At 36.4% G+C, this 22,042-nt stretch overlaps 1 protein-coding gene across 2 annotated transcripts; it reads right to left on the reverse strand.

The window, feature by feature from the left end:
- Positions 1–1,133: 1,133 nt before the first annotated feature.
- On the reverse strand, positions 1,134–8,872 carry LOC120345183 (ficolin-1-like). Of its 2 annotated transcripts, XM_078113270.1 has the most exons (6): positions 8,693–8,872; positions 3,433–3,679; positions 3,105–3,280; positions 2,458–2,554; positions 1,612–1,708; positions 1,134–1,462 (listed from the first exon to the last, which is right to left on the reverse strand). In XM_078113270.1, the coding sequence occupies exons 2-6, from the start codon at positions 3,479–3,481 to the stop codon at positions 1,180–1,182; spliced, it is 702 nt and encodes a 233-aa protein (XP_077969396.1). In that variant the 5' UTR covers positions 3,482–3,679; positions 8,693–8,872; the 3' UTR covers positions 1,134–1,179. The 2 variants fall into 2 exon arrangements, with proteins under 2 accessions (XP_077969396.1, XP_039270545.2); XM_039414611.2 differs by lacking the exon at positions 8,693–8,872 and having other exon boundaries at positions 3,433–3,854.
- Between the last annotated feature and the right edge of the window lie 13,170 nt (positions 8,873–22,042).

The following is a 22,042-nucleotide window of genomic DNA, read 5'->3' on the forward strand; positions in this document are numbered from 1 at the left end:
CAGAGATGAGGAAGAAGATTTGACATTTATTTTGCATGCCTACATGTTTACAACTGTAAAAGGCATGAAGTGCACATTCAGAATCACGAATTATTATTTTATTCAAGGGAAGAATTTTTTTTTGCGTAAGAGCACTGTGAGTTTCTTTCCTGATAATTTGGTCCCGCCGGAACTAAAAGTTTGGCAACCGCTACTCTATTGTATTACTGACTGCCCTCGTGGACGTAAGGCTAGCTATCTTTTTTTATTACCTCACATTTGTTTACCTCGTTACTTGTTTTTGGACACGTAGTGGACATAACGATCGTTTCAATATTATGTTGTTGTTGTTGTTGTTGTTGTTGTTGTTCTTGTTCTTTGACACGTTTTTAAAAAGTCGCTTTTCTCTTCGAATACTGCACCAATTGCTTTGAAATTTTCAGTGGTTAAAGATAAAAATTTTCTTCAGAAGGCTATTACTTTTTTTTTCGCTATGACGTCATCAAAATTATGTGACTCTACGTGTCCATATATTTGAGCATAGCTCTCTTGTTCTATTTACAAACGTTCCTTCATCGCTTAATTTATGCCTGACTATTGTCCTCAACCACATGACGTTGGCATAATTAATATGCTACCTTTAACTTCTTTCCGTCTCTGGTCCGCTTCTCGATCCTGGCTAGTCGTCACTCTCACATAGTTTCTCAGTACAAATCTTTCTCCGCTGTGGGATTCGAACACACCCTTATTGTATTACCGTATAGGATCAAATTATTGCTTCATTATCAGATTTTTATTGAAGTTAATTAAACTCGGCGACAAGGCTAATCACTTTACTGATTTCTCAACCATTGAATGTTTGCTTGCTTTGTGCAAATAATATGATATCGTCTTTTCAATTGCGGTTTGTTTAGGTGTATTTCTTACAATGTACCCAACAATCTATTCGAGTTGTAAAAATCACTGTATTCAAGTATTTCATTAGAGCTTCCTAGACGACTAAAAGAATTTGTAGCGCTACCATAAACACCCATTGGAGACAAGATAAGACGTGCACACTTCCAAAATCTAGGAAGCTTTTTATAGAGAGTCCGATAGTGCTTTAAAGTCAATCAGGTATCAACTTGAACAATATATTCACACGTGTTCTTAACTTTTCAAAATCTTGTTTTATTTGTTTAGTTTTGACAGGAAGCAATGTTAGATCAGACGAATTTTCATTTCACTAGATGACAAATGTGTGAGATGTGGCCAGTCGAAATCAGTATTGTACCTTCCATTCAAATTCGAATGAAAGCAAGCATTATACCACCATGCTCCATGAAAATGCGCTGCACAATTCAGAGTCGTGTGCTTATCGTTGTCCATATCAAAAGTTGTGAAAACGTGACCACTATGTTGAGTCATTCGATCATCAGAGTCGCCAGAATATCCTGACACTGTCAGTTTGAACTTGGAGTTTTCATTTCCTACTGCAAAAGTACTGAAAATAAAATAGTTCTACGTATAAGCCACGGGTAAAATTAAAAAAAAATCATTAATGCTTTTTGAATAGCATTGAGATTTAAAAGATAGATAAATTACAAAACCCAATTTTCAAGAATTTTATGTATATATTATAATTTTTTCTACCTATATTCTGCGTATTTAACGGAACCACTTTGAAAGTTGAGATCAATTCGAAGTTGAAAGTTTCCATGACTGGTAATTTGATGTAAAGTTCTCAGACCTTCAAAACAAAAGCAATAGGAAATTAATAATATATTTCCCTTTCTCTGCGGAATTTCTTTTAACCAACAGTTTCACTAACAGCTTGTCTTAATTGATTCAAATCTGTTTGCTAACATTTTTGTCGATAGGGTAATGCTATTTATGAATCTTGACGAGTTAGGGTAGTTTGTAACTATCTTTACGTACTCTTTTCACACTTTGACGCGAGCATGGAACATTGTTCGAAGGAATCCAGTCTAAACAACTAAGAATATGGCATTTCACATTACATTGATAAAAAGCAATGTTGGGGGAGACTCAGGTCAATAAATCTACTTGATTCATTTTTTAAAAGATTCGGAGTGTCCGAACAATTAGACTTTTCAGCATTTTTTTTAAATTTTCATCGGCACAGGGCATTCATAGGTACAAGGGCAAGCGTATTCTAACGCGTAGAACGTTGCAGCAACCGTCTAGTCGCAACTCGCAATTTTGATAAATAAATCCGGTTAGGTAAAAATAAATTTGGATACAAAGCAAAATGGAAATTTCAGTTGGTATTGTGGCTCAAATTTATCCATTTCGCTGATGTTTGCAATATCTACAATGACTCAGACTCGACTTGTGACTCGATAATACAATGACCTGCCTGACTTGTGACTCAGGGGTTTAGAGACTTGATTTGGGACTGGAAGCTGCTAAGACTAGGACCGGCAGCTACTCGACCTAACAACCTACTCTATTACGATTGTACATTGCCTTACTCACCGAGCCAAAACTCTCCATCTCTTACTCCAAATCCTCTTGCATAAGTTTCCCAATCTCTGTAGAAATCGACCGACCCATTGTATCTCTTTTGGATGATCTTTATAAAAATTTAATTAATCGATTGAACTGATTTTTGCCTGGAATTTAACTGACAAAGTTTTAAACATATAACTACCTATTTTTTTATCACATTTTTTCAACAACGACACATATATATAATATAATTTGATAATTAAATAATTCGAGTTTGTTCTTCCACATTTTATAAATGCATAATTTGAATTACATCTATAAATCTTTAATTGCGAAATGATAATAACGATAAAAAACTTGAATATCGGTCAGAGACCGAGGACTTATCGATCGAAAGTTAGGGGATCCCCCAAAACAGCGCTCTCACTCCATAGTGACACCTTGTGTCCCATCACTAATTAAGAAATAACTCGCTAATTATACTACATAATTCATCCAAAATCAATAGGCTTCTGGAACGACATATGATGATTTCACATGCAAAATTTGAAGCAGATTCAATCTCGCTTTCGTGAGATATTGCGTGCATCTAACAGACAGACAGACAAACAGACAGACAAATACCTATTAAAATCGATAAGTAACAAGTATAAATATTGACCGATCATACTTACGATCCAACCATCACTGTCCACCTGATACAAGTTACAGTTCACCAAATCATACTTCAGGTTTCCAATATGTTTAAACGGATATACTTTAGTCAACTCTTCAGATCTCCGATCATTTTTATTTAGGAGCATTTGATATTCTCCGCAGTTTGAGGGAAGAGCGATCAGATTCAACTGGTCTAAATTGATCAATGAACTAGTTTATGTTGCTTTTATACTCTTAGTTATACCCATTGAACTGAACAATAGTTATACGTGAAAGAGGGAAACTATATGCTACATTGCTATCAGTTTAGTGCATTCTTCATTGTTTTGTTGCTTTACAACCCACCATGTAACTTTTCAAACTCCGTGTTCATCGTTTTCCTCAAACTTCTCATCGCCTCCTCGTCGGCAATATCGCATTGACAAGAATTACCCTTTTCGCCCCTTTTCCCCTTTTCACCAGCTGCACCTCTCTTGCCAGGTCTTCCTTGTGAAGCTTGAGCACCAGTATTTGGTCGTGTATAGCCATCGTCCCCAGGTTGACATAGAGTCGTTGTTGTCGTACAAGTGTAAGGAGGAGACAAAGTTTGTTTCTGAGCATGAGTACATGCAACGCACAAAATTAGGAGTATGATATTAAATGCTTGAGAATCACCCATTTTAGTAAATCTAAATATAGTATCGCAAATTAAATGTATGAGAGTGTCTATTATATATCTAAGATTACTCAATTCGTTCAAATAAAGGTATTCAAATATTTTAAAGTCAAAATTTCTTTATTTTCGGCATTATCTAAAAAATCATTAATGATTGAACAAATGAAGTAGTTTTTTGCATAGCGAAAGAGGAATAAAGAGTTCCAAAATATGCAAAAGGAAGAGATTTATAGGTAAAGGTTAGGAACCACTGATTTAAACGCTTGCAAACTCTCTGTGTGAACTATATTTTACACATTCTCTCTGAATACCAAAATTCAAATACTTATTGGAACAATATTATACAAATGCCAAAGATTAAACGAAGTCAGTTTTCGATTCTATTATTAGTTATTAAAAAGAAAAAAAATACATGGACTTTAATTTCACGCAATTCTTCATGAACCGTGAGAACTTGCGTTGCGTCGTCGAGTTCCCACAATCACCAAACTTGTCATATATGCCATTACACATGAAGACAAAATGACATTTGTGGCACATCCAAATGTGAATATTAGTGTTCAGTCAGTTTGTTTGTTGGAATACCAAGGTACCACACAACGATTTCTGAGTAATTCAAGAATGTTGCTGCATAATAACACAAACATATTTCTGTAACCTTCCCCCCGACCAAAATCATTTCCGTAGACAAGCATAAAACAAATAATTGACATGTTATGAATTTACATGCCATTTAATTATGGCCCTTGCATGTCTCTTGATTGTATAACAATTTCATGTATAACATCTACTGAATAAGTTGTCACTTTCCCATCCTGAAAGTGAAATTCGAGAATATGCTGGATTATATTGCTAAGTAATCATCTATCCAAAGACGAAAGATTTGTACATGTAGTGCTGCAATTCCCTGGCAATTAGTCTGATACTTTCAGTTCAGAATTAATATTCTATATTATATAACCATAGGAACTCTTCACGTTCTCAGCTTTAAAACTGGAGACTAGTTTTTGCTTTCGGAAAGCTTTATAATATATGTTCAGTGATACCGATTTTGAACACAAAAAGAAAAAAGGTGAATGTCTGCGATTCATCCAAGTGTGAATAGAAATAAAAACAGCAAACATAGGCCTAAAATTTGAAATATTAGAGCAATAAAACAAACTTAAGAATGCGATCTTTAGAGATCGTGTGATTTTTTGGAAAAATGGTGGTTTAGATTTTAGGAATAGGATGATTGCTAATAAATAAAAATTCGCTTCCTCATTTCAGAATAAAACTGTAACTTAGCCTGAAGAACGTTCTTTTTGTGTTGTTGACTAAGTTCGTGCATTCGTCTATATCAGGGGTGGCCAACACGTCAATCACGATCGCCATGTCTCGCATAGTTGATAACGTCTGATGAAGTGAATTTAAAAAACATCCCAAACTGGCCTTTACCCAGATTCATGTTACGACCGTTGTGAGTTTTAAAACAGGAAGAGATAGAGCATATTATTACCTACCAAATGCAAGTTTCGCAGCTGCCAATGTTCAGGGAATGAACGTGCCGAATATCGTGTGTTTTGACTGACAAACTGCTGTGTCGAAAATGTCGTGTCCCACTTGTGTCACGTGTCCTACTCGTTCCACGTGTCCCGCTTGTTCTACGTGTCTCACTTATCAAACTTGTTCCACGTGTCCTACTTACTGGCCCCACTTGTCCCAAATGTTCCACATGCCGCGTTTGTCACCACGTATTTTTTTTCTAAATGCATATATCGCCAGTCAAATTTTTTATTGTAAATGATCTGTCATAATAGTAATTACAATCCTCAGTTTAATCGGGTATAGTTCACCTACACACCAATTTCCACAACTTTAACGAATTGCTCTATTTGATTCATTGTTCCAGTGAAGTTTTCCCTAGTGCATACAATCTATCAAAAAAAATTTTTCAAATAAAAACTAACTTGTTGAACAGATAAATTATAAAAATCCTCTCCAGCTGAATATTTCTTAAATATATATATCAAATATGGATAAACAATATAATGAGGACCAGTGGGGCGCGTAGTACAAAGGGGACACGTAGGATTATTGGGACACATGAGACAAGTGGAACAAATGGGACAAGTAGCACACACGGAGCAAATAAGACACGTGGAACACGACATTTTTGAGACACCCCTGACTAACGGTCCTAAAATAAATTTTGCAGTATGCAAAGGTTGGTTTCATTCTAAGAGTAGTGTGATAAATTTCATTTGCAACGGTTGTAGTGGCATCAGAATGCTTATTTTTAAGTCTAAGCGAGCGAAAAATCGGAAATTGTAATTAATTACTGAAATTTGATCAGTCATGTAACATTCGGGGTTTGAGATTATTTATTTTCTGGTGCATAAAAATAATACATGAATAATTAGCAAGGTTGTTTGAGGTATTTTAAAACGCACGACTCAAATTAGACAGCCTTAGATCTGAATTGTACTATTTGAATAAATCTTAAATAAGTGATGGGACATTTACTCCAGGTACGATTACATAAACAAATTAGGCTTATAGGCAGAAGTGGAATTTTCATATGCGTGTGTGACGTGCGTAGTTATCTGCATATTCAGTAATCATTCGTTTTTGCGTATGACCTCATTGCCGATAAGTCGATCACGAGCTATTTTGAAGATTTTAGTCGATCGCGGTCGAAAGCAGATTGGCCATCCCTGGCCTATAGTTATAACCGCGGTGGCCAACCTGCTTTTGACCGCGATCGACTAAAATCTTCAAAATAGCTCGCAGGCAGGCTATTTGAAAGGGGGCTTCCAAAAATTAACATACCGCAGTGCTAAATTTGCTGTAGCGAATTTTTTTAAAAAGCACCACAATCGCTTGAAGAGCCGGCGGTTTCCGCTGTTATTGATGTTTTTGTTCCGGAAAATATACAATCTACGGCCGGTAATTAACCTCGAAAATGCATTACCATAATATTTGCATTCAACCTAAAACCAACTGCGTTAATTTGTAATGTCCTCCTACAATCCTACGGGATGTGAGATAGCTCTCACTTACGTAGTTCATCTTCAGTGCGTACGGTTCGTTCCTGTCGGTAACTAAACAAAATGCACAACATTTTTGAAATTTATAGCATCTAAAATAGCGTTAAGACAAAACTTTCATCTTTTGCGGAGCTTTCAAAACAAAATTTACGATCATTTTTTTTTGTTTAAATTGTGGTGTGCATGATATTGTTTTAATTTGTAAATGAGCGTGATGCGCAGTCTAAATTATGACAGTTTTTCGTCGTCAAAACGAAAATTCAAATGTCTAACGCAGGGGTGGGCAACTTCTCTAGTCGGCGGGCCAGATGTGGGAAAATGAAGTACTCGGCGGGCCGGATGATTACAAAAAATTCTTCGGTATACAATCTTTATTAGATGCTCATGGTGATGCTCTGGAATATTATACTGTCTATCTTGATACATTCTGGTTTAAACAAAGAAATATTCATAACCTATTATTTGGATGGATTTGGATTAATCAAGAAAAGCATGCAGAGCGGAAAAAGCACGCATGCTGATTTCCAGGTTTCTAAATCTTGCGAGATTTGACGGAGCGCTTTCACGATGAATCGGAACCGAAAAAGCAAAAAGTGATTACTCAGCGCCAAGACGTCGCCGGGCCATTAATACCGCACTTATCAAACACCTATATGACGGCGGAGGAGAAATTGCGTAATAAACCAACATAACTTTGACCTATTAATCAAGAAAAGCATGCAGAACGGTAAAAGCACGCATGCTGATTTCCAGGCTTCTGAATCTTGCGAGATTTGACGGAGCGCTTTCGCGATGAACCGTAAAGTATGATTACTCGGCGCCAAGACGTCGCCGGGCCATCCCGCACGTATCCAATAGCAATGTACACGGCGGTTTTTGAGAAGGTAGAACCCTGGATTCTTTTATTTCCGACCTCTGATATGGTGAAAAAGCGGTTTTCAGTCGTGACACTATTGCTATCAAAACAACTGAATCGCCTTAATTTTAGATATAATAAGAAACTCGCTGAAGAACACCAAGCTCATCCATCTCAATCAAAAACACTATAAACTATGATTTGTCTCCGTATTTGGTCTGTAATATATTCGTTTCAGACTTTCAATTTTTTTGCAGTGCCGGGGGGCGATGAAGGTGTATAAACTACTGTGGGGGGGCGATGGTACAAGAAGTTTGGGAACCACTGGGTTAGACCACCGTACGACGTACGTACTGACGTAATAGGCTACATCCATGTTGCACTGTTATGTCTATGGATACTTAACACAGCATAAACTTGATTCGTATTTCCAACAAGTCTCAATTTTTGTCATTACTGCAGTACACGGACAAAAGCCAGAATGCAGGAATATAAATACAATACTGCAATATGCCCTCTCCCAGTCTATACAGATCTAGGCTTTCTGGCTTTGAAATGTTGATATCTAATTACGGAATTAAGATACGGGGAAAAATATCAACAGACGCTTCGTGTCGATCGCAGATCTACGGGGAACAAGAGACTGGGAGAACAGAAGAAGGGGTGATGTTGAACCATTACTCTGTTACTGCATTGCAGCATTAATACACTGTAGCTTGAAGAATATGGCTTTGAAATATACAGGTATCAATTAATTCTTTGCCTATATAATTATTTACGGATTAGATTTATATACAGAATTTCAACATATTTGATATTACATATTTAAAAATTGTTTCAAGCGTTATTGGGAATGAATAAATATTTGATTTAGGCCAGCCCAATTTACTAGCACATGCTTTGAGTTTGTAAAATTAAAAATGCACATAAATTACTCACCATACAAGTATAATGAAGTTTGGGTATGTATACATTGCTTTCAACAGTGTTTCAGATGGTTACTTACAGTATAGTTCGCCTATTGTTAATTGGATTAAGGCCGGTTTTATATTCAATTTTTCTTACTTGTATTTTAGTATGTTCCTTGCATCAATTCGTCAGTTGGCAGGTCGACGAAACTCGATGAACGTGCAAAGATCGTTGAAAAACATTAAAATAATTGATAAAACCTGCAAAACTACCAAAATAAATTTAGTAATGTTGGAAAAAACACCAAACAAATCTAACAAAATGTGAAAAACCACCAAGAAACTCACTAAAGCGTGCAAAAAATGAATAAATTCGCTAAAACGCGGAAATAACACCCAAGACAACTAAACTCGCTTAAAACGTGTAAAAACACAGAAACGCGCACAAAAACTGCTGAAATATTTAATAAAAACGTCAAAAAACTCGCTGAAGCGTGCGAAACCTATCAAGAGTTATTTTCATATTCGCTAAAAAAATGCTAAAACACGCAACAACCACCAACCAACTCGCTAAACCGCGCAGAAACTCCATAAAACGTGCAAATCCGTAAAAAAACACTAAAGTGTACAAAAATCAACAAAAGGTTAAACGTGCAAAACCCGTGAAAAGCACGAAAAAATTTGCTAAAAGATGCAAAAACGTCAAAAAACTCACTAAAACGTGTAAATAACATAATAAACCACCAAATAAATTGTTTTGTTATTATGTTGTCGTTGTTACTTATCGATCTTAAGATCGGTAAGTTGCGTATGACCTCATTGCCGATCACGAGCTATTTTGAAGATTTTAGTCTATCGCGGTCGAAAGCAAATTAGCCATCCCTGGTCTATAGTTATACCTGGGGTGGCCAACCTGCTTTTGACCGCGATCGACTAAAATCTTTAAAATAGCTCTCAGGCAGGCTATTCGAAAGAGGGCTTTCAAAAATTAACATACCGCAGTGCTGAAATTCCTTTGTAGCAACTTTTTTAAAAATCACCACAATCGCTTAAAGAGCCGACGATTTCCGCTGATATTGATGTTTTTGTTACGGACAACATACAATCAACGGCCGATAATTAACCTCGAAAATGCATTACCATAATAATTATTTGCATTTAACCTAAAACCAACTGCGTTAATTTGTAATGTCCTCCTACAATCCTACGGGATACAATTCATTTAAGTAAGATAGCTCTCAATTACGCAGTTCATCTTCAGTGCTTACTGTTCGTTCCTGTCTGTAACTAAACAAAATGCACAACATTTTTGAAATTTATAGCATCTAAAGTAGCGTTAAGACAAAACTTTCATTTTTTGCGGAGCTTTCAAAACAAAATTTATAATCATTTTCTTGTTCAAGTTGTAGTGTGCATGATATTGTTTTAATTTGTAAATGGGCGTGATGCGCAGTCTAAATTATGACAGTTTTTCGTCATCAAAACGAAAATTCAAATGTCTAACGCCAGTACTCGGTAACGAGTATAATTCATTTTATTGTGGTTTAAATCCTATATATATCCGCAGCCTTGGCTGCACCACTGTCGGTCAGTACACAGTGGTTACTTACAGTATAGTTCGCTTATTGTTAATTGGATTAAACCCGGTTTTATATTCAATTTTTCTTACTTGTATTCCAGTATGTTTCTTGCATCAATTCGAGAGTTGGCGGGTCGCCGAAACTCGGTGAACGTGCAAAGATCGTTGAAAAACATTAAAATAATTGATAAAACCTGCAAAACTACGAAAATAAATTTAGTAAAGTTGTCAAAAACTCCCAAACAAACCTAACAAAATGTGCAACAAACCACCAAGAAACTCACTGAAGCGTGCAAAAACCGCTAAAAAATGAATAAATTCGCTAAAACGCGGAAATAACACCCAAAAACTCGATGAAACTGCAAAAACCGTCCAGAAACAACAAGTAATGTTTTCCAAACGGCATAATATCCAGGTAAAAAACTAAATTACAAAGTTGCGAGAAATAGACAGATCGCTTTTTATGTCATAAACGATGTAACATCATAAATGACCATACGACTGTGCTAAAATTCCTTTAAATCCCCGCAATCACCGAAAGGGCTGACGTCTCCAGCTGTTTTGGTGTTTCAGATAAGAGAATAATAATATCTACGACTGGTAATCACCTCTAAAATGCCATACCACAATATTTGCACTAAACCTAAAAAATATCTACTTTAATTTGCAACGCCTTTATTCCAGCTATCGTACTAAGAAATACGATTCATTCAAGTAAAATTGAAAGTTAATTGAACATACATTACAACAATGAGCATATATACATGCTCATTGATTACAATGATTGATTTAATTTCATCATGATCCGGAATAAATTGGTTTTAATAGGGCTTGTTTGAAACCGACAATAGATAAAATGTCAAATTACGCGCGGACTTACCATTCATCTTCAGTGCGTACGGTATCGTCTCTGCTGAGCATTTGAAACGAAATTTATGATTCTTTTTCCGTTTTATTTAATTTCAGTTTTGATCATTTGTATTTAGTATATATATATTTCTTGAATTAATTCACAAGTTCACGGGTTACCGAGAAAACACAGGTGGCCTCTTTGTGACGCCTGTATAGATGGTCCGCCAACCCTGGTCTATATCTTTAATCCTATCGTTTGCTATGAGAATTCTAATGACCCATTTGACCCAATTAGTAATGTTCTCAAGCTACGAGGAGGTTGTTTTTAATCCTGCAAATGCCTCCTGCAAAAAAACACAACAACATTTGGTGAATATATATTTATATATAGCTAAAAGCTGACAAAATATAAACTTTGAAAACGGGTTGACAATTACAATCATGCTTAAAAATCAGTCCGAGTGAAAATCATGTCTGAGCGATTGCGTAAATGTTCATTGGTATGTCAATGTTGTCTCTTGCTAATTAGACATATCACAGAAATAAATACGGAATTCCTAGTTCGGAGAAACATCCATTACTTCCAAAATACGCGTTATTGAATTACATATCGCCAGGCTAATAACCGAATTGCGTAAGTAACTCTTTGGCGGTTCCGAGTTTTTTATACAAAAGTTATTTATTTAATACTGCGCACCTGTCGGTTAATTCAGATTGTAACCCAAGCATTCCGAAACGCATAGAGATGGAGATTCATGTGACATGCACATTGTTGCAATTGTTCCATCGTAATAAATTCTATCAAACCATTGTGGCGTCACAAAGGCGAAACAACATCGCCGGAGTATTTTTCCAGTTTTTGCTTTTGCATCTTAGATTCTAGCTTAGTGTTTATAAATTTGAACTTACACTACCTCATAGAGAAGTGGGCACTTGTGATATTCACTCTCTGAGTCCAATTCTTATTTGGTGGCTTTTATTCAAGGATTTATTGCGTTTTTATTCTTTATATTTAATATTTATGAAAAGTCCTATTTTCGATGTGAGTGTAGAGCACGTGAAATAGATATTTCAAACATAAAAAAGATAATGGTATTAAAACAGATAAGCTGTTTTGGGAATTAGACATTGTGGATAATGTAAATTACATAAATTTTTCGAATCTTTGGTTTTCAGGACCGGTGGATATATTCAATTTAAGGGTCCACAAAGAAAAAAGGTTGTCGAAAAGGCCTTGTCATACACGGGTTGCAATGGGCCTTATGGGGTGTAACTTTAGGTAGTTGAAAGAAAGATTTACATATTTATCCCGGGGGAGAGAAAAGATGACATTGAGGTTATATCATACAGGGAACGACGGCCTCTGATCCTGTCACCGGTCTATGTCTGATATACTGGCCCCACTTGTCCCAAATGTTCCACATGCCGCGTTTGTCACCACGTCTTTTTTTTCTAAATGCATATATCGCCAGTCAAATTTTTTATTGTAAATGATCTGTCATAATAGTAATTACAATCCTCAGTTTAATCGGGTATAGTTCACCTACACACCAATTTCCACAACTTTAACGAATTGCTCTATTTGATTCATTGTTCCAGTGAAGTTTTCCCTAGTGCATACAATCTATCAAAAAAAAATTTTCAAATAAAAACTAACTTGTTGAACAGATAAATTATAAAAATCCTCTCCAGCTGAATATTTCTTAAATATATATATCAAATATGGATAAACAATATAATGAGGACCAGTGGGGCGCGTAGTACAAAGGGGACACGTAGGATTATTGGGACACATGAGACAAGTGGAACAAATGGGACAAGTAGCACACACGGAGCAAATAAGACACGTGGAACACGACATTTTTGAGACACCCCTGACTAACGGTCCTAAAATAAATTTTGCAGTATGCAAAGGTTGGTTTCATTCTAAGAGTAGTGTGATAAATTTCATTTGCAACGGTTGTAGTGGCATCAGAATGCTTATTTTTAAGTCTAAGCGAGCGAAAAATCGAAAATTGTAATTAATTACTGAAATTTGATCAGTCATGTAACATTCGGGGTTTGAGATTATTTATTTTCTGGTGCATAAAAATAATACATGAATAATTAGCAAGGTTGTTTGAGGTATTTTAAAACGCACGACTCAAATTAGACAGCCTTAGATCTATACTATTTGAATAAATCTTAAATAAGTGATGGGACATTTACTCCAGGTACGATTACATAAACAAATTAGGCTTATAGGCAGAAGTGGAATTTTCATATGCGTGTGTGACGTGCGTAGTTATCTGCATATTCAGTAATCATTCGTTTTTGCGTATGACCTCATTGCCGATAAGTCGATCACGAGCTATTTTGAAGATTTTAGTCGATCGCGGTCGAAAGCAGATTGGCCATCCCTGGCCTATAGTTATAACCGCGGTGGCCAACCTGCTTTTGACCGCGATCGACTAAAATCTTCAAAATAGCTCGCAGGCAGGCTATTTGAAAGGGGGCTTCCAAAAATTAACATACCGCAGTGCTAAATTTGCTGTAGCGAATTTTTTTAAAAAGCACCACAATCGCTTGAAGAGCCGGCGGTTTCCGCTGTTATTGATGTTTTTGTTCCGGAAAATATACAATCTACGGCCGGTAATCAACCTCGAAAATGCATTACCATAATATTTGCATTCAACCTAAAACCAACTGCGTTAATTTGTAATGTCCTCCTACAATCCTACGGGATGTGAGATAGCTCTCACTTACGTAGTTCATCTTCAGTGCGTACGGTTCGTTCCTGTCGGTAACTAAACAAAATGCACAACATTTTTGAAATTTATAGCATCTAAAATAGCGTTAAGACAAAACTTTCATCTTTTGCGGAGCTTTCAAAACAAAATTTACGATCATTTTTTTTGTTTAAATTGTGGTGTGCATGATATTGTTTTAATTTGTAAATGAGCGTGATGCGCAGTCTAAATTATGACAGTTTTTCGTCGTCAAAACGAAAATTCAAATGTCTAACGCAGGGGTGGGCAACTTCTCTAGTCGGCGGGCCAGATGTGGGAAAATGAAGTACTCGGCGGGCCGGATGATTACAAAAAATTCTTCGGTATACAATCTTTATTAGATGCTCATGGTGATGCTCTGGAATATTATACTGTCTATCTTGATACATTCTGGTTTAAACAAAGAAATATTCATAACCTATTATTTGGATGGATTTGGATTAATCAAGAAAAGCATGCAGAGCGGAAAAAGCACGCATGCAGATTTCCAGGTTTCTAAATCTTGCGAGATTTGACGGAGCGCTTTCACGATGAATCGGAACCGAAAAAGCAAAAAGTGATTACTCAGCGCCAAGACGTCGCCGGGCCATTAATACCGCACTTATCAAACACCTATATGACGGCGGAGGAGAAATTGCGTAATAAACCAACATAACTTTGACCTATTAATCAAGAAAAGCATGCAGAACGGTAAAAGCACGCATGCTGATTTCCAGGCTTCTGAATCTTGCGAGATTTGACGGAGCGCTTTCGCGATGAACCGAAAAGTATGATTACTCGGCGCCAAGACGTCGCCGGGCCATCCCGCACGTATCCAATAGCAATGTACACGGCGGTTTTTGAGAAGGTAGAACCCTGGATTCTTTTATTTCCGACCTCTGATATGGTGAAAAAGCGGTTTTCAGCCGTGACACTATTGCTATCAAAACAACTGAATCGCCTTAATTTTAGATATAATAAGAAACTCGCTGAAGAACACCAAGCTCATCCATCTCAATCAAAAACACTATAAACTATGATTTGTCTCCGTATTTGGTCTGTAATATATTCGTTTCAGACTTTCAATTTTTTTGCAGTGCCGGGGGGCGATGAAGGTGTATAAACTACTGTGGGGGGGGCGATGGTACAAGAAGTTTGGGAACCACTGGGTTAGACCACCGTACGACGTACGTACTGACGTAATAGGCTACATCCATGTTGCACTGTTATGTCTATGGATACTTAACACAGCATAAACTTGATTCGTATTTCCAACAAGTCTCAATTTTTGTCATTACTGCAGTACACGGACAAAAGCCAGAATGCAGGAATATAAATACAATACTGCAATATGCCCTCTCCCAGTCTATACAGATCTAGGCTTTCTGGCTTTGAAATGTTGATATCTAATTACGGAATTAAGATACGGGGAAAAATATCAACAGACGCTTCGTGTCGATCGCAGATCTACGGGGAACAAGAGACTGGGAGAACAGAAGAAGGGGTGATGTTGAACCATTACTCTGTTACTGCATTGCAGCATTAATACACTGTAGCTTGAAGAATATGGCTTTGAAATATACAGGTATCAATTAATTCTTTGCCTATATAATTATTTACGGATTAGATTTATATACAGAATTTGAACATATTTGATATTACATATTTAAAAATTGTTTCAAGCGTTATTGGGAATGAATAAATATTTGATTTAGGCCAGCCCAATTTACTAGCACATGCTTTGAGTTTGTAAAATTAAAAATGCACATAAATTACTCATCATACAAGTATAATGAAGTTTGGGTATGTATACATTGCTTTCAACAGTGTTTCAGATGGTTACTTACAGTATAGTTCGCCTATTGGTAATTGGATTAAGGCCGGTTTTATATTCAATTTTTCTTACTTGTATTTTAGTATGTTCCTTGCATCAATTCGTCAGTTGGCAGGTCGACGAAACTCGATGAACGTGCAAAGATCGTTGAAAAACATTAAAATAATTGATAAAACCTGCAAAACTACCAAAATAAATTTAGTAATGTTGGAAAAAACACCAAACAAATCTAACAAAATGTGAAAAACCACCAAGAAACTCACTAAAGCGTGCAAAAAATGAATAAATTCGCTAAAACGCGGAAATAACACCCAAGACAACTAAACTCGCTTAAAACATGTAAAAACACAGAAACGCGCACAAAAACTGCTGAAATATTTAATAAAAACGTCAAAAAACTCGCTGAAGCGTGCGAAACCTATCAAGAGTTATTTTCATATTCGCTAAAAAAATGCTAAAACACGCAACAACCACCAACCAACTCGCTAAACCGTGCAGAAACTCCATAAAACGTGCAAATCCGTAAAAAAACACTAAAGTGTACAAAAATCAACAAAAGGTTAAACGTGCAAAACCCGTGAAAAGCACGAAAAAATTTGCTAAAAGATGCAAAAACGTCAAAAAACTCACTAAAACGTGTAAATAACATAATAAACCACCAAATAAATTGTTTTGTTATTATGTTGTCGTTGTTACTTATCGATCTTAAGATCGGTAAGTTGCGTATGACCTCATTGCCGATCACGAGCTATTTTGAAGATTTTAGTCTATCGCGGTCGAAAGCAAATTAGCCATCCCTGGTCTATAGTTATACCTGGGGTGGCCAACCTGCTTTTGACCGCGATCGACTAAAATCTTTAAAATAGCTCTCAGGCAGGCTATTCGAAAGAGGGCTTTCAAAAATTAACATACCGCAGTGCTGAAATTCCTTTGTAGCAACTTTTTTAAAAATCACCACAATCGCTTAAAGAGCCGACGATTTCCGCTGATATTGATGTTTTTGTTACGGACAACATACAATCAACGGCCGGTAATTAACCTCGAAAATGCATTACCATAATAATTATTTGCATTTAACCTAAAACCAACTGCGTTAATTTGTAATGTCCTCCTACAATCCTACGGGATACAATTCATTTAAGTAAGATAGCTCTCAATTACGCAGTTCATCTTCAGTGCGTACTGTTCGTTCCTGTCTGTAACTAAACAAAATGCACAACATTTTTGAAATTTATAGCATCTAAAATAGCGTTAAGACAAAACTTTCATTTTTTGCGGAGCTTTCAAAACAAAATTTATAATCATTTTCTTGTTCAAGTTGTAGTGTGCATGATATTGTTTTAATTTGTAAATGGGCGTGATGCGCAGTCTAAATTATGACAGTTTTTCGTCATCAAAACGAAAATTCAAATGTCTAACGCCAGTACTCGGTAACGAGTATAATTCATTTTATTGTGGTTTAAATCCTATATATATCCGCAGCTTTGGCTGCACCACTGTCGGTCAGTACACAGTGGTTACTTACAGTATAGTTCGCTTATTGTTAATTGGATTAAACCCGGTTTTATATTCAATTTTTCTTACTTGTATTCCAGTATGTTTCTTGCATCAATTCGAGAGTTGGCGGGTCGCCGAAACTCGGTGAACGTGCAAAGATCGTTGAAAAACATTAAAATAATTGATAAAACCTGCAAAACTACGAAAATAAATTTAGTAAAGTTGTCAAAAACTCCCAAACAAACCTAACAAAATGTGCAACAAACCACCAAGAAACTCACTGAAGCGTGCAAAAACCGCTAAAAAATGAATAAATTCGCTAAAACGTGGAAATAACACCCAAAAACTCGATGAAACTGCAAAAACCGTCCAGAAACAACAAGTAATGTTTTCCAAACGGCATAATATCCAGGTAAAAAACTAAATTACAAAGTTGCGAGAAATAGACAGATCGCTTTTTATGTCATAAACGATGTAACATCATAAATGACCATACGACTGTGCTAAAATTCCTTTAAATCCCCGCAATCACCGAAAGGGCTGACGTCTCCAGCTGTTTTGGTGTTTCAGATAAGAGAATAATAATATCCACGACTGGTAATCACCTCTAAAATCCCATACCACAATATTTGCACTAAACCTAAAAAATATCTACTTTAATTTGCAACGCCTTTATTCCAGCTATCGTACTAAGAAATACGATTCATTCAAGTAAAATTGAAAGTTAATTGAACATACATTACAACAATGAGCATATATACATGCTCATTGATTACAATGATTGATTTAATTTCATCATGATCCGGAATAAATTGGTTTTAATAGGGCTTGTTTGAAACCGACAATAGATAAAATGTCACATTACGCGCGGACTTACCATTCATCTTCAGTGCGTACGGTATCGTCTCTGCTGAGCATTTGAAACGAAATTTATGATTCTTTTTCCGTTTTATTTAATTTCAGTTTTGATCATTTGTATTTAGTATATATATATTTCTTGAATTAATTCACAAGTTCATGGGTTACCGAGAAAACACAGGTGGCCTCTTTGTGACGCCTGTATAGATGGTCCGCCAACCCTGGTCTATATCTTTAATCCTATCGTTTGCTATGAGAATTCTAATGACCCATTTGACCCAATTAGTAATGTTCTCAAGCTACGAGGAGGTTGTTTTTAATCCTGCAAATGCCTCCTGCAAAAAAACACAACAACATTTGGTGAATATATATTTATATATAGCTAAAAGCTGACAAAATATAAACTTTGAAAACGGGTTGACAATTACAATCATGCTTAAAAATCAGTCCGAGTGAAAATGATGTCTGAGCGATTGCGTAAATGTTCATTGGTATGTCAATGTTGTCTCTTGCTAATTAGACATATCACAGAAATAAATACGGAATTCCTAGTTCGGAGAAACATCCATTACTTCCAAAATACGCGTTATTGAATTACATATCGCCAGGCTAATAACCGAATTGCGTAAGTAACTCTTTGGCGGTTCCGAGTTTTTTATACAAAAGTTATTTATTTAATACTGCGCACCTGTCGGTTAATTCAGATTGTAACCCAAGCATTCCGAAACGCATAGAGATGGAGATTCATGTGACATGCACATTGTTGCAATTGTTCCATCGTAATAAATTCTATCAAACCATTGTGGCGTCACAAAGGCGAAACAACATCGCCGGAGTATTTTTCCAGTTTTTGCTTTTGCATCTTAGATTCTAGCTTAGTGTTTATAAATTTGAACTTACACTACCTCATAGAGAAGTGGGCACTTGTGATATTCACTCTCTGAGTCCAATTCATATTTGGTGGCTTTTATTCAAGGATTTATTGCGTTTTTATTCTTTATATTTAATATTTATGAAAAGTCCTATTTTCGATGTGAGTGTAGAGCACGTGAAATAGATATTTCAAACATAAAAAAGATAATGGTATTAAAACAGATAAGCTGTTTTGGGAATTAGACATTGTGGATAATGTAAATTACATAAATTTTTCGAATCTTTGGTTTTCAGGACCGGTGGATATATTCAATTTAAGGGTCCACAAAGAAAAAAGGTTGTCGAAAAGGCCTTGTCATACACGGGTTGCAATGGGCCTTATGGGGTGTAACTTTAGGTAGTTGAATAAAAGATTTACATATTTATCCCGGGGGAGAGAAAAGATGACATTGAGGTTCAATCATACAGGGAACGACGGCCTCTGATCCTGTCACCGGTCTATGTCTGGTATGGGATTCGTTTGTCAGGTATTTGTTTCAGATGCATAGACTTGATGGTGGAGGAAGCGTAACTGATCAACGGTTACGTTAATCAGCTCACGGCGGCTTGAAGTCCAGCAAATCTTTCGAACATAATTAGTAACGGAAGAAGAATGGAATGGCACAGCTTGTGATAAAATATATCACAAGAGGTCGCAGGCGAATCGCGTACGTAATGTTAGTGTTTCACATCGATGCCACGGTTTCAAATACAGCAGGCGGACAACAAGTTGGGTTAATTTAGAGTTTAGACTATAAGATGGCAAGGTTGTTGCGTTGCATTAGGTCTGTGGGTTCATAGGTTTAGTAAGATTACTGAATCTGTCAAATTCCCCAAAGAACATGTAACGGGCACATGATACTCATGTTTTAAACTTTTTTAAAGGTTTTGCTCGCTCTCCGAAATTCTCCATTTTTAATTTTTTTTGTGTGTTCATATTGTGGAGTTTTCAAAATAAACTATCTATCTATCCACTGTTCTATGTCAGCTGCGAAATTTTAAAATAACTTGATTTTACTCAAGTTGCAAATGTTAATGTTTCACCATCGATACCACAGTTTCATACAGCTGTACAGCAGGCGAACAACAAGTTGGCTTAATTTAGACTATAAGATAGCAAGGTTGTTACGTTGCATTAGGTCTGTGGGTTCATAGGTTTAGTAAGATTACGGTATCTGTCAAATTCCCCAAAGAACATTCTACTGTTATATGTCAGCTGCGAAATACTAAAATAACTTGATTTTACTCAAGTTGCAAATGTCTGAATGTTAGTGTTTCACCATCGATACCACAGTTTCACTTCCACATACATACAGCTGTACGGTACAGCGGGCAAACAATAAATTGGCTTAATTTAGACTATACTGCTATAACTGTATAAGATGGCAAGGTTGTTAGGTCTGTAGGTTGATATGTCTGTATGTTTAGTATGATTGGCTTTCAAATTCCCCAAACTGCCAAAGTACATTCTAGTTACAGTACTTGATTTTACTCAAGTTGCAAGATTGGCAGACTAAGTGTTTTGAGACTGCAGGACTGTGAGATTAACACTGTAACAGTTGTTTCTGTGTTTTGCATATATTATAGGGTGGTGTACCCAGTCTGCGGATGATTTCATTCAAATCGCTATAGAACAAAAACCAATATTTCTAACCCGTTAATTTTTCCACCGTACTGCCGTAGGTGCATTGTCATTTATTCTGCACGCTAAACTTCGAATTAACTTTCTGCGACCAGGGGTTAAAGCTATACAAGCCACTAAAGTACGACACTCGGAAGACGTATTTGCGACCGAACGACCGGTGTGCGACCACGGATTTCAACACTTGAACATCGTTTCTGCTGCGTCGAGACTCAAGCATACGCAGCCATTCCTGAAAAAATTGGGCTTCTAATTGCAATTCTGGCTGTCATATATTTTACTACAGGGGTGGTGACTCCTCTACGGCCAATGGGCCGGGGCCACGGCCCATCTAATTGGGCCACATGGGACGTGGCCCATCAAGCTATGGGCCGCGGCCCCATCAGGAAAAATACAATTACCTTACCAAAATTTTCAATTTTTACAAAATTGGCAATATTCGAATCAAAAAACAAATCGCGGTATGCCACCAAATTTTTTTCTTATGATACTCATTTATATCAAAATTAAGCAAAATACTAAGCTACAGAAAAGGATACTCCTGTAGTATGTGTACCAGGTTAGGGTTAGGACAAAATTCTGTTCAGATTTTTGATATTATAGTTCTATCGTGGTAGTATATATTTACGGTTCTATTATGAGTTCGGGGACTGTCTGTGTTAGCCAAGTGAATAGTCCCTTTGCACAACTTGATGGACCGCTGCCCATAGCTAAATTGGCCGAGGCCCAATTCGATGGGCCGTGGTCCCGTGGGCTGTAGAGAAGTCACAACTTCCACTCATATTTTAAGAACACGGTTATTTCGAACAAAACTCGTCAAATTATGACCAAAGCACCGCATCACAGCAATCAAACTGACAAAAACACGGTGGTCGCAAATTGGTCAACAAAGATATTATCGACGTATTGGAAATGCGCACCCCCGTATTCCCCTTCTTTTAAATGTAGAGACGCGAAACTTTAAAGATGATTAAAAGAAACACAACTCTACCCATCTGTCAAGTTCCATATTTTTATTTCTTCGTTTTTTTCTTCGGTCGGGTTTTCGGTCGTAACTTTTTTGTTTGTGGCCACATTTTGGTGTAATTTCGCAGAGCTACGAGGGATAAGTGGACGATAATGTGTGAGAAATATCATCATAGGCTATATGCTTTATTTTAGATTGGTTAGTCATACTGTCACAAGTTGTATTTATTTGATAGATGCCACAAGCAGACAAAGGTCTAAAGGTGGTGTAGCTGATAGGCGCATGGTTGTCTATAGAGATCACAACAATACATTTGATATATAAGTTAGATATTATCATTCATTTCTGATGCATCCATGTTCTGATGTTAGGCCACATGTTCATTTTTGTTGACTCTACTTTCTCCCTTCATCATGTCGTAAGGTCTATGAGAAATTACCAAATGAACTTTACTCATGCATCAAATTATTGCTCATCTGATCTATGGTTTATTCTTTCATTTTCATTCAGTTCATTTGGGCTCTTTCATTGAATTAATGGAACTACTGGAAATAATTTATATATAAGAAGCAAAGTCTTATCAAGGGACATAATCATAATCATTTTTTTTTTTATTTAG

This window comes from Styela clava, chromosome 5 (assembly GCF_964204865.1).
Source record: "Styela clava chromosome 5, kaStyClav1.hap1.2, whole genome shotgun sequence".
NCBI classification, from domain to species: Eukaryota; Metazoa; Chordata; class Ascidiacea; order Stolidobranchia; family Styelidae; genus Styela; species Styela clava.

Bases quoted from the DNA above. Each gene is read 5' to 3' on its own strand.
- LOC120345183 (XM_039414611.2), bottom strand. From the start codon at position 3,745: ATGGGTGATTCTCAAGCATTTAATATCATACTCCTAATTTTGTGCGTT. The intron at 3,281-3,432 runs GTGGGTTGTAAA...TGATCAATTTAG, and splicing joins GGAGTTTGAAAAGTTACATG to ACCAGTTGAATCTGATCGCT. The intron at 1,463-1,611 runs GTAGAAAAAATT...TTTTATTTTCAG, and splicing joins GTTAAATACGCAGAATATAG to TACTTTTGCAGTAGGAAATG.